At 43.4% G+C, this 13,923-nt stretch overlaps 1 protein-coding gene across 1 annotated transcript; it reads left to right on the top strand.

The window, feature by feature from the left end:
• The first annotated feature begins 510 nt into the window (after positions 1 to 510).
• On the top strand, positions 511 to 12,837 carry LOC6730843 (ABC transporter G family member 52). The gene is made up of 14 exons (XM_044922348.1): positions 511 to 730; positions 1,968 to 2,712; positions 6,413 to 6,530; positions 6,587 to 6,922; positions 6,981 to 7,219; positions 7,283 to 7,429; positions 7,488 to 7,979; positions 8,034 to 8,632; positions 10,511 to 10,758; positions 10,816 to 11,005; positions 11,064 to 11,448; positions 11,505 to 11,621; positions 11,780 to 11,907; positions 11,969 to 12,837. Exons 2-14 carry the CDS (start codon positions 2,211 to 2,213, stop codon positions 12,746 to 12,748), a joined length of 4,281 nt encoding a protein of 1,426 aa, XP_044778283.1. The 5' UTR covers positions 511 to 730; positions 1,968 to 2,210; the 3' UTR covers positions 12,749 to 12,837.
• The last annotated feature ends 1,086 nt before the right edge of the window (positions 12,838 to 13,923 follow it).

Here is a 13,923-nt window from a genome sequence, read left to right as displayed (position 1 = left end):
TCCTATAACATGAATTTAAATTTTCCCGCCATTGGGTGTAACTAAAAATCGAGTATGGCAATGCTGCAGATTGGTGGTGGGTTTTGGTGCTGCGATAAATGTGCTAACGCCTTTTTTTAAATGTTTGGTGTAAGTTGCCAGATGGCAAGCGCAGAAAAACGTTTTATTTCAAATTCTGGGGGTGATGAAAAAACAATACTAAGGAAATAGCAAAGCATTTACGTGATTTTGGCAAACAAAGTATATACGCATTATTTACTTCAAACATTGTGGCGGGCAGCTACCAGATGAGCACTGTCATAGTCATAAAAAAAACTGGTTTGACTGGTTTTTCGTCGTTCTTTGTTTGACTGCGATTTGTAATTGCACACTGGCGGGCAGGAAAACAAAGGAGTTTGGATGGAAAAACCTCCCCGCTTCAGGAGTTCTTCAAAAAGAGCAGTGAAAACACGGGTTAGAAGAAAAACACCCCCGCAGAAGAGAGAGTCGTAAACAAAAACCATGAGCGTCCCTCTGCGAGGGGTTTCGTTTCGGTTGCCATTGGAAAGACAGCTGATTGCGGCGCTCTCGCGCTCTTCCTCGTTATCTGTGAGAACTAATACTAATCAGCGCAGTTCATATTTTCAACTTTCCTGAATTCATTTTCATTCCGTGCCATGCCAACGGCCGCTAAAGATCGCGCTGTTCTTCGGTTCTACACAAGATATAGCCATCTATATAATTACGCGCGGTAATTCTCAGTCCAGTAGCAGTACTGTGTGTGTGTGTGCGTGTGTGAAGTGTGTGAGCTGCACTTGGCTTATCAGTTGTTGCATTGCCACAGTGATAATCGCTCGGAATCGAACTGAATATTTTTGTGGTTTGCCTTTGGTAGCCTTTGGCCCGCATCGCCCCCCTCGCAACCAACACCCTTGTACCTGATAAGCCGCAAAAAGCCTCAGAACCTGATATACTTTTTAGTGAGAACTACATACTAAACACTTAGTTAGGCCGTCTAGAGCAACAACAACGCGGTGCTACTACCCATCGCGAAAGACGTGAAAATGAAGGAGGGTCCAATAAGTCGGCGGCTAGGCCAACACACACACACTCGCAGATAAATCAGCTGCTTTTTGGGAAGCATGGCGAAGAAATAGGGCCTATTGCGATTAAAAGTGCGTCCCAGTTGCTCAAAACAAAGGCTAAAGAGAGCGACGTGCTAAATATACATAAATACACACGATTTGCATCATAAAGAAGAAGATCGAGTGCATTTGCGAGCGCTACACAGCAAAACCAAAACAAAGGGCATATCGACATTTAGAGTAACTTCGAAGCAATATATTTATTCATATATGTGTGTCCATATGTGCATTTGTTAAAAAAATTAATACAAGTTCTTATAGAGACGAAATTAATATATAATAGAACCATTGTCTGTAATTCCATCAAAAGTATTTATAGGCCGGACCGCATTTGCTGTAGCGCAATAATCTGGTGTCTTCTCTCCTCCTCCCCCGCAGAGCACGTTCTTTGTGAGCGGCGACTCTACGTGTGGCAATAACAACAAACATTGTTTATGGCAGTGGCGTAGAAAGGGGGTTTGAGGTAGCGCAGATACTGTAATTTATTGTATCTATGTGTTTATTATGCCCGCTTGTCTTTAGATACACAAATAACTTAAACATGTAACTTAAACCCCCTTGAATCTGTTTTAAGTCCGCCCCTGTGTGATACTCTCTCGTTTTACATGTGAGACCATGTGTGTTGGTGCGCTATTCTTGTTTTGGGGCATGGTCTGATTAGCAACAGGCGACCGAGTGTTCTCCGCCGTTCGACTTTTTATTAAATGGGTTGCCTGCAGGTCTCCCAGAGCCCCTCCTCCGTTGAGCCCCCGCCCCTACGCCCTTGGCATAAGATAGAATGGGAATGAACTCACGCACACATAGACACGAGGAGAGCGAAATTAAAATTCAAATGAGCAACAGGCACGCACACACTCAAACACCGCGAAATACAAAATATTATTTATTCTAATTGCTTGACGCGCCTCAAAAATTAACGCAAAAAGCAGGCCTACGACGAACAAACGGAAAGCGCAAATTAAATGGAGAACGCGAGCTAAAACAACATAGAGATAAAGAGAAAAGTGAAACCAACATTGCAGTTAAGGTTACAAAGCCGAAGTATCAAAAGTGCTAGACAACATATTGAAATCTTGAAATCACGACATGTCCAGTTGGAGTTTGGCCAGTGCCGTGTCGCCAAATGTCACCGGTGGCGATGTCATCCGGTTGAACCACCTAAAGTCCAGCTCGGAAACGCATCTGCCATCTCGGGGATCCGGATCGGCGTCTGGAGGGTCTGGAGCACTACCTCGTCCCACGACGCCCGTGCCCTCCAAGAAACTGTCATCCAAACGACCTCCGCACTTGACCCTCAACATAAAGGCCAAGTCCCACGATGCTCCGCTGGCCGAGACGGAAAACACAGTGCTCTCGACCAGTGAATCCGTCTATGGAACTCCGCTGGGCGCCACACCCGTTTCGTCACCTGCCAACCAAAGTCAACGCAGTCAGGCGAGCCAGCATAGTGACGAAAGCCGCCACAGCAGCAGCACCGCCACCAGCGGAGGTTCAATATTCCCCCACGAACAGTACAAAACCATCAAGAAGATCAACATCGGCTTCGAGAATATACGCTACACTACCAAATTCGGAGTCTTCCAGAGGGGTAAGTTCTTCCAATCGGTACTTATTTGGAGGTGATCATTGTCAATTTGGGACAGTCTTTTGACTAGTCTGATCTAACTATGGAAATAGGAAATATCATCTTAAATAACAGCTCATTTTGATAGAATGACAAACTTACTATACTATAACAAACCCTATTTACTGTTTAGTTTAGTCTTTTAAACAATCTTGACATTGAAAAACAAACCCCTCACGTTTTTGTTTGTTTTGTTCAATTGGAAATAGGACACGCGCCACTTTGAAAGAAAAATTGTATGGTATTCAGAAAAGAGGAATAAATATGATCCATTCATAAAGTGTGTATTTGGAATGGTATTTTCACTTAATGGTTTCAAAGAACGAAATGTTCGAAACTAAGTTAAGGGGTTTCCATAGAAAGTGTATCTTTATACTCTTTGCGAGCTTATGTAAACAAAAAAGATTTTGATATTTGCCTGACAAGCCATAGACTATATGGATTTCGACACTCTGAGAAGCCGTCGCTTTATACTATATATTTTCGGTTCAAAGTTTGGAGTCCTACTTGAACAAAAGCTGTCATCTGGAGAGCATTCCCCCCAAGGTCATTAAATGGTTTTTTTGCTCCCAGTCACGCATTGTCGGCAATTATAATTAAGGGCTGGCTATATGCTACATATATGAACATGTACATATGTGCATACTAGCGTGGTAATGTCCAGTAAACCCAATTAAAATCGGCCAGTTATATGACACTCGAATGGGTCTTTTAAATAAATGGTCAAATAAATGGCCTTAATGTCAAAACCATCAAAACAAAAATAGTGCCACAATTATTTAAATCGTCAGCACTTAATGCTGTGATATCTGATAATGTTTCGGTTCATCAATCTCGAGATAAAGCCAGATAAAGCTGCACCTAGGTAACTTTGAGATTAGGACACTTGCGTAGTATCAACTTCTTGACGCTGTTCATGGGATCTGAATGTGGGGCAAAGTCCGTCTTGCAGGAAACAAACTGGGCAAAGTGGGGAATATCGGTTGCCTTTATTGGATATATGTAACGATATGGGACTCTTCAATTCAGTATATTGACATGATGCTGATTGGACGAATCACTGGGTTCAAAGAGCCTGTTAAATTAAATTGAATATATCTTGGGCACACGCAGAAAATAAAAAAAGTGTAGTTGCAGGGTCGGGTCTAAATTCTTGGGGTCAGGTGATTTTATTTAAGCAGAGCCCATGGACCTATTTGCACAACGTGGAGTGTGGCGGCTTTACTACACTGTTTGTTTATGATTCGCCCATCCCAAAGTTTCAATGGCGATAAGACCGCCACTTACAACATGAATAAATACCCAGTCGCAGCTAGTTGATACTTCCCTGGAATACCATTGGTTATCGTGCATACAAGAAGGGACATATAGCATGTGACTCACGATAGTGCACCATTGATAGATAGGCATTCCCGAAAAGATATTTCCCCGAACAGTGGCCCAATAGAGTATCCCAGGTGACTAACGTTCTGAGTCATTCGGGTATCCGATTATGATCCTGGTGGAAATTATGACACGTGCCTTTCGCTGATTATATGCACGATAAATCATGGGCAGTCATTATGGGGGTGATTACCATGAGTTCGTGTTTGGATAACCAGTGCTTTGTGCTGCGTACAAGACTAATTGAGGTGGATAGCTCCATGTGTCCAATCCTGCGTAATTGCAGCTCACATTAAGTTAGTACACTCGAAAAACTTTTAACACGGCCCATTTACCGATTCGAAGGCGAAGCATAACGGAATCCAAAGTGTTCCCAATGTTACTCGTGTTTCATATCTGCAAACTACTTTATCGCCCACACAACTATTGATAATAAAATGTACTGCGTGTATAACATACATCAGTTCTTCGCCGTTAATGTATTTTCGATTATTCAAAGTCGGCAGCCGGTGAAAGCAAATTGATAGTTCGGAACAAATGATATGAGATTTGAACGACACGGTTATCATTACAATTCCCAGGCATGTTATTATGACGGCGAATAAAATAATACACCATATACATATGTATTGCCCCAGTTAGATATCTGATATGAAAACATTTTATAGCTGATTCTACGCGCTATGAAAAAAGGCGCAAGCGTTTTAATTGAAGTCACTTAAATTCCATCCTAGATTTCCCGTTGCTCTTCGCGTGTCTTCATTGACTCACTAATTAAGTGAATTTTCTCATTTTCCCTTTTCAAGCGCTGCAGTCTATTAAATATATTTACAAAAGATTCCGACTTTTAAAAACAGACTTTGGATATGAGTCAGGTGATTTGAGATTGGAGCTTCCTATTTCAATTAAGATATTAGCACGCTTTGGATGTAATTGCTGGTTTCAGTTTCCTGACTAATACAATATAGGATTTTAAAATGACCGGAGATCTTTGGTTTGGCGTGCTGAGATTTTTCGGAGGCTTAAATAGATACTTTCGCTTTCTTGCAAACAATTAGATACTTCTTAAATGGATAGATTCGTTCCTAAATATAATCAGTTAAAATTACTAACAAAGAGTTTGGCCGAAGTAAATCTAACCAGAAATTTCCAGATAAGGCTTGTTGCATTCTCAAAATTGTATTTAATTACTAGCGCAATTAGCAATCAATTTGATAAGAAAGCCGATCCCATAACTCGATGCCACCTTCTCGAATTCGAGTGGTAATCCCAATGTAATATGTTGTGTAAATATGGAAGGTGGTCAGATGCAGGTGGTACTCATAAGCCCCCCTTACCAAATGCAGTTCCAAGTACAAGGCCATAGAAAACACTGATAAGGAGGCCAACTCCAGTGGAAGTGCAATAAACACCGCTCGTTGTACACCTGTTGGCCCAGCGATGAGTCTAGTCTAACATCTGGCCCACGGCATTGAAAAAAGGCGTAAAGGCAGTTTAACGACATTTTTGGTCATAGAACTTGAGTGCGATAAGATTCGACTACGGAGTGATTGATAAGTGCGCGCGCAGACCCCTGAAATCTAAATTGGACAGGAGCCATGGCTAATCGACAGATTAACCGGGCACATTCGACATTCAGAATGGGCGCCTACAATGTATTTGGCCCAGCGAAACGAAAAATTGAACTTATTGAACTTAAGGTTTATATGGCATTATCATCCAGCCAGTGGGGATTCAGAAAAGCGTGCAAAACGAGATTAGACAGCATTGAACGCCAGTAATCTGAGGCATTGGGATTTCCTTATCACTCGGGATGTACGAGTTAAGTTAATCTGGGAATGTGGGGCACTATACAATGGGAATTAACTAAATAGAAGCAAAGTCAATCGGACTTCGTTTGCAACTCATTAATACAAGATATTGCTGAAAGTCATTCATGTTCTTATGTAAAGCAGCCACCCTCAATATTTTATGAAATAATCTTTTAAAAAAAAAAAAAAGGAAAATCATAAACTAATCTAGAAATTCAAATAGTAGCACTTCGAGTTTGATTTAACACTTTTAGTGAGTAATCAAATTAAGCTGAAATTCTTGAAAACTGTGGTCTGTCAATGATTAAGTAAGTTTATAGAACTGGCTTACTAATCAGCTATAAAGCAGACCAATAAATGTAGTGTGACTTCTTGAGATTAAATGATTAAAAAGTACTTTTTTAATTTGTAGTCTTAACGACATAAGTTTCGCTTTAATTTTCTTTGCTTTAATTTTTTGACACTTACAGAAACCAAGGATGTGCTAATGGGTTTAACGGGCTACTTCAAGTCGGGAGAACTTAGTGCCGTAATTGGACCCTCTGGAGCTGGAAAGAGTACTCTGCTCAACATTCTGTCAGGATACACGTAATATATCCTGCATCTAAATACTTCTATCAAACTGAGCTAATTTCTTATTGCAGAACATTTGGCTTTTCGGGGGATTTCCGGGTCAATGGCAACAGGCGGGACTTGAAAGCCTTCAAGCCGAACGTGGCGTTCATCCGCCAGGATACGAGTCTTCAGGCTTTTCTCTCCGTCAAGGAGGCAATGCATTTTGCGGCCAATTTGAAGATCGGCACTCACATGACACACAGCGAGAAAAGGGAGCGGGTAAAGTGCATCCTGGAGGCCATCGGTATGTACGAAAACCGGCATACCAGGACGGGGCAGCTCAGTGGAGGTCAGAGGAAGCGTCTTGCTATTGCCCTGGAACTGGTGAACAACCCACCGGTGCTGATCCTGGACGAACCTACAACGTATGTTATTGTGCATCAAAACGTAGCTAAAAACTAATGAAATGCATATACCTTTCAGTGGCTTGGATAGTTTCACCTCGAATCAGCTGATAAATCTGCTAAAGAAGCTCGCCATCGAGGGACGCACAGTCATCTGCACGATCCACCAGCCAAGTGCCTTGACCTTCGCCATGTTCGATCATCTTTATGCCATTGGCGAGGGCAGGTGCATATACGCCGGAGGACCCCAAAACCTGCTGCCCTTCCTGGGCGCCCTTAATTTGCACTGCCCGGAATCCTACAATCCAGCGGATTACTGTGAGTTCGGGTTGGTAACCTCCGTAGCAGATTGAAAATGATCAATATTCATCTAATTAACAGTAATGGAAATAGCAACTCATGACTATGACACGGCGGAAGACAATCAGCTGGAGAAGCTGGTGGCCCTGATGGACAATGGTCGCAATGAGGATTATAGACAGAGCAAGACTGCGCGAGTGGCCCAACTGGCGGCCATGAAGAAAGTTGGTAAGGCAATGGGTAAATTGTTAGTATACTTCAATGGCTAACCAATAATACTTTGTAGACCAACTTATGGCAGCGGGACTGATCACACCGGTGACAGCTCCTGTGATGTCCACATCCGTGCCAGCGCATTTCATGCAGGGCAACACCTTCAAGCCACTCACCCCCATCAATGAGCTGTCCTCCCGTGTGTGGGACAGCCAAACGGCGGGAATCGGAAAATCTGGGAGCTGCTGCAAGCCAAAGAAGAAAAATAAATCCAGGCCAGCCATAGAATTGGATCCATCGCATCTATGCAAAAGGCAGAACATCTACGCCACTCCGTTCTACCGACAGTTGAGCATTCTGCTCGTGAGGACATTCCTGCTAATTTGGCGGGACAGTTCGTTGACTACGATGCGCTTCGCTATTCACCTGATCACAGGCATCCTAATAGGAACCCTGTACTTTGGGATCGGCAACGATGCCGCCAACACGCTTAATATCTTCCGATACCTCTTCTACACGATCATGTTCATCATGTACTGTGCGTTCTCAGGCATACTGGTGAAGTGTAAGTATGGAAAATGAGTGAATGGAAATGTAGTTATCATTCTATCGCCCGCAGTTCCGCTGGAGTTCCCCATCGTGTCGCGGGAGCACTTCAATCGCTGGTATTCCCTGCGGGCGTATTACGTGGCCATCACCGTAGCAGACCTGCCCATCCAGATAATCTGCAGTGCCCTGTTCATAGTGCCCACATATCTGATGACCCAACAGCCGCTGGAGCTCTGGCGATTCGGAATGTTCTTCCTGATTGTGTTCGTTACGGCTCTGGTCTCGCAGAGCATTGGCTTGGCGGTGGGAGCAGCGTTGAGCCTCAAGCTGGGCTCCATTCTGGGACCCTTCTTCATCTGCCCGTTCCTCCAGTTCAGCGGGTTCTTTCTGATGGAGAAGGACGCTCCGGTGTATCTGCGCTGGATGTTCGACATATCGTTCCTCAAGTACAGTCTGGAAGGGGCCACGATGGCCATTTTCGGATACGATCGCGAGCCCTTGGCCTGCAATGAGCTCTACTGCCACCTGAGGCACCCCCAGTTCATACTCAAAAGTCTGGACATGGCCAACGGAAACTATACGCTGGCCCTCATCTTTCTGGTCGGCGTTTTGGTCTTTCTGCGCATCCTGGCGTTCTACATCATGTCCTTCCGCCTCAGATTGTTCAGATGAGGCACACGGCTCGAGCGACCAAAGGAAACCTGCCACATTCCGCCGACAGTTAAATGTTTTACTTTTATATTTGTGGTTTCTATTTAAGCATTTATTCGAGAGAAACATATGTGCCAAAGATTGGTGAAGCCGGTAGAGCGTAAGGAAATCGTGATATATATCAGAGACACAGGATCATAGAGCCCTCACACACACTCACACACACTGACAAGCATACACACACGGCGGTAACCGAGATCAATAATTGTAAATAGAACATTTTTATAGCGTAGCATATAAACAATTGTATTTTTGTAACGTATTAATGAACCATTATTGACTAGTTGTAAAACTGACCTGATTTTCAGGCGTCGGCTGCGAGTATACATTTGAAAATATTATAAAAATATTTTGCCATGAAATCTGAAGATGTCTGTTTTAATTGTTTCTCTGACCTTTAATTGTTTCACATTTAATTATTTCCCATAAAGACTCTAAGCACCTAATTGTTTCGAGTGCTTAGCAAGTTTATCTGCATTCAAGCTAAAATATTCGAAGTCTATGAATACAATTTACATTAAATGTTTTATATATATAAAGTTCTTACTTTTGAAACAGATCGCAGAAGTATGCCACGAATTCCGATCCAACTTGATTGCAACTAAGTGCACTTCAAACATGTTGGCAGATGAATTGCGATTAATAGCAGTAGCCGGCTTTCGACTTCCGAGCAATTGAAATCAGTCGCGTTTTGAATATCAACAGAAAGTGGTCGGCAACCGGGGATCGCAATGTCTCCTCTCTCTTTGAATCGGTTAATGTGATCACGACTTGAAATCTTAATTGGCGAGAGGCGTACGAAACAAAATGTATACAAAGTCGCGATCAAATGTCATAAAATATCGATTTAGGAATATAGGAAAACATTTGAATATTAATAAGCATAATTGAATGCAAACTTGGAGTTACAAGCCCGATTCGCACCCATCACTGGAAGCCTATGCAAACCAGTTTTCCAAGAAAATAAGTCGTGCAATTAAAAAAATGTAATCACCAGATTTTACAGTAGTGCATATGGACTGACTGCTGTAAAAGCAAAAGTTCCGGGTAAACTAATATCATTGATAAGCACCAGCTGTGCGAAGTTAATAATGAACAAAGGCAATTAAAGGGTCTAACTTCTATTATAATACGCAGATTGGGCTGCACAAGTGCAGTCATGTTAATGGGTGTGTATTATCAGCGGTCTTTGTTTCGTGTTGAATACTGTGTATCAATTACCCAGTGGCGTCGGCCAATTGTTAATTTCACTCTCTAAAGAAGGTCATTTGGTTTCCATAAAATCGGTGCTCACTTTCAGGCGGAAAATTGAAAAAAGTGGGTTTCATGTAATGAAAAGGTAGTCCCATGGGTAAGAGTCTAATTGATTAGGCTATCAATACCTTTGGAATTATGCCCGCATTAATATTCCTATTCTATTCCCCTTGGATTATCGCTAAACTATTTTCAGCCCACTAGTTATCTACTCGCCTGACCTCGGAGAAGATCCCATCGATACGGAGTGGGTGGAACTGCAGTGGATTGGAGAGCCAACTCGTCAGTCGAGCTCATGCACGTTGTTGTCCAACAAGTTTGTTTGGGGTTGGACGACCTTGATCCAATCCATCCAACTTTGTGCGATAAGATTATCCGCGATCCTCCTTATAAAAGTTAGGTGAAAGCTTCGAAATGTATCAGTCATTAGGAACAAATATGTTCTGCATTTATTAAGAACTGAGCAGTCGGTTGTTCAGTTCGCTGGTTTATTGACCAGCTCAACGTTCAGTCCCGCGCATAAACAAAAGGCAAAAATCGAATAAAAGCAATTCCCCACACGGGTATCTGGTTCGTTCATAAACAACAATCTGCTGCCGTCTAATGGCCGATAACGCGGTGCAAGCTCAGCCAAATGGTCTGGGCGAGAAGCAAAAGGCGCTGGAGCTGCACTTTAGCCAAGTTAGCTACAGCTTGAAGGGGGCCACCAAAGGATCCACTCCCATTATCAACGATGCATGCGGGGTCTTCAAATCGGGACGACTCACTGCCATTTTGGGTCCCTCGGGAGCTGGAAAGTCTACCTTGCTTAATGCATTGGCTGGTTTTAAGTAAGTAAGAAGTTGATTTGAAAATGGTATTATTATAATTGTATCTACCATTTATAGACTACAGGGAGTAACGGGCCAGTTTCTGTTGAATGGACGCCCCAGGGATATAATGAGCTTTCGGAAAATGTCCGCCTATATTGCTCAGAACTTTGTGATGCTGAATCTGCTCACGGTTGAGGAAACGCTGCGTGTGTCTGCGGACCTGAAGATGCCCAGTTCCACAGCTGCTCAGGAGAAACAGAAAATTGTATGCTTTTGAGATAAATATCCTATATGATTGGAAAATCTAATCGTAAACCTCCCAGATAGACGATATTATCGACATACTGCAGCTGCAGGCCTGCCGCAGGACCCTGGTGAAGAATTTATCCGGAGGCGAGCACAAGCGCTTGTCCATTGGCATTGAGTTGGTAACGAATCCGCCCATTATGTTCTTCGATGAGCCCACCAGCGGATTGGATTGTGTGGGCAGCTACCAGGTGATTTGCCATCTGCAGCGACTGGCTCATGATGGCAGGATAGTTGTTTGCGTGGTTCATCAGCCAGGATCACGACTCTTCCAACTCTTCGACGATGTCCTGGTTTTGGCTCACGGAGAGGTCCTTTACGCTGGTGAACAGCGGGAAATGCTTCCCACCTTCGCACAATCCGGCCACATCTGTCCACAGTACTACAATCCCGCGGATTTCGGTAAGTTTTGTCTTCGATCTTTAGCCTTACCCAACTTAGTTCAATATTTTTGATAGCCCTGGAAGTGTGCAGCCAGTCCTCCACCACAGAACGCTGTGAATCGCTCATCACTCAGAACAAGATGATGCACAGCACCGCCAGTAATGTTGTGAAGCTTCAAGTGGATGAGGAGAGTAAGTGGTGATGACCGGCATAATTCTCAGGATGGCTTTTCTCATACAAGTCCCATTTCCGCGCTCCTGCACTCGTAACTTACTATTTTCCCCTACTGCACTTCTATCTTCTCTGCTCTATCTGTCGCCTTTCTCTGCCTGCTCTAATTTTATTCCAGCAGCCTTGATTGATGTCCACAAGGATGCCTTGGACTTGTCCCACCTGCGCGGTAAGGAGCAGGTGGGTTTCTGGACCCAGCTAAGTGTCCTGCTTCGTCGTCATCTGCGCTCCATGTCCAGAGATATGGTGAGACTTGGTTTGATGCAATCAACTATTGTATAGCTTGAATTATTCCGTGATCTTCCAGTTTGCTGTCCAAATGCGTCTGGTGATGCACGTGGTGGTGGCCCTGCTCTTGGGCGTTGTCTACTGGCAGATAGGTGGCGATGCGCAGAAAATCGTGTCCAATGTATCCTGCCTGTTTTTTGTGATACTCTTCGTGTTCGCCGGCAATGCCATGCCTTCGATCCTGCTGTGCATGCAGGACTCTGCGGTGTTCATCAGGGAGTACTACAACGGATGGTACTCCCTGGGAGCCTACTATCTGTCCAAGGTCCTGGCCGATCTGCCCCTGCAGCTGACTTGTCCCACAATGTTCATCAGCATCGGCTACTTCATGACGGGTCAGCCTCCGGAATTCCAGCGATTCGCCATGTGCTGGGCCCTGTGCGTAATGACCGCCTTCATTGGTCATTTCATCGGAGTGATCGCAGGCTCCCTGTTCACCATGCAGTTGGCCATATTCCTAGTGCCCAGTGCCACCATTCCGTTCCTCCTGTTCTCCGGCTTTTTTATCCGGTTGAACGAACTCTCCTGGTTCCTGCGCCCCATCTGCGACGTGTCCTTCTTCAGGTACATCTTCGAGGGTCTGATGAGGGCCATCTATGGATACGATCGCGGGGAACTGGAGTGCTATGCCACAAACAACTTCTGTTACTACAGAACGGCGGAGCAGTTCCTCAAGGACTTCCAAATGCAGGGCAATGAGTTCGGTTGGGATATGACTGTCCTGGGAATGTTTCTCATCCTCCTGCTGCTAGCCTTCTTTGTAACCCTGAACGCAGTCATCCGGCGAGCTCTTCGGTGATATGGTTAGTAAGGAATCTGGTCTTTGACAAATGTAAGAGATATTGTTAGTGAATGCTAATAAAGTGTTACGGATTGTTAAACCTTTTATCTAAAATTCTTTCTTTCGACACATTTTTTACATACATCTTACATTGCTTATTATCTACAATTTAGTGGAGTCACGAACCGAAATACTTGAACTCGACATACAACTTTTATTTTGCTATCTTGAGTTAACAATAGATTGGTAAAACTAAACAATTGTATTCGAGATATATTATATTTTAGATAATATTAAACTTTTCGATCAAAAGTATGTTCTACCAATTATATATCTTATTATATGCCCTTCTTAATAATTAAAAATATTTTTAATTCCTTTTAATGGCTTCCATTCTTCTACGAATATTTCCTAGAATTCAATCCCATAGAATCTCCCATGGGTTCCCATCAACTAACATACTTGCAGTTTAAATTAAATATTAAATTTTCATCCATAATTTTCAATGTAGATCCGCTCGCTTTAATCTCTTTGATGTTGTATCCGACTGCCGACAGACTTATTTTCTGGCAGCGACATAATTCAAGCCTCGAAAGCGCCGTTACTTGCAGCCAAAACACACACACTCATCCACACAGACATGCAGCATATAGGCAAGGACATCTTGGAATTTGGGCTGACTTACTGCCGCTGTAGTCTGAAGTCCCGTGGCCTTTCTGCATCTTCGACACTTTTGGGCTTTGGCCCGAAATGCATTTTGCCAAGCTTTTTGTGCCGTCTGCGAAACTTCCGGTGGAAGGGGCAGAAATTCCATTATTTTATCCGCAGTCATGTTGCAAATAGATAGCAAATTCGTTTAGGAACATTTCCCTCTGAGCTTTGCACTCAGAAATATATGTGTTTGGCTTGTGAGCGAAATCAATTAGCGTCCTTCGGGTCGGCGAAAGCCCTCAATTTAATTATATTTAATGAGAAGCCACCTGTAAGTCAGTTTCGGAGACCTACGGCAAAAGTTCCATGCATCGGAAGCCATTGCCCCCGTCACATAATCAATTTAAAGAACAAACAATTTGGGCAGACAGCAAACGTTGGCAAAGGCAAAAATAAATTTTAAAGTGAATTGAATATATCTGCAAAATTTAAGCAGCCAATCGAAAAGTTGGGGCCTCTTTTTTGAGTTGGCAAAAGCATAT

This window comes from Drosophila simulans, chromosome 2L, assembly GCF_016746395.2.
Source record: "Drosophila simulans strain w501 chromosome 2L, Prin_Dsim_3.1, whole genome shotgun sequence".
NCBI classification, from domain to species: domain Eukaryota; kingdom Metazoa; phylum Arthropoda; class Insecta; order Diptera; family Drosophilidae; genus Drosophila; species Drosophila simulans.
Note: the sequence above shows the minus strand (reverse complement) of the source record. Positions and strands in the feature narration are given on the sequence as shown.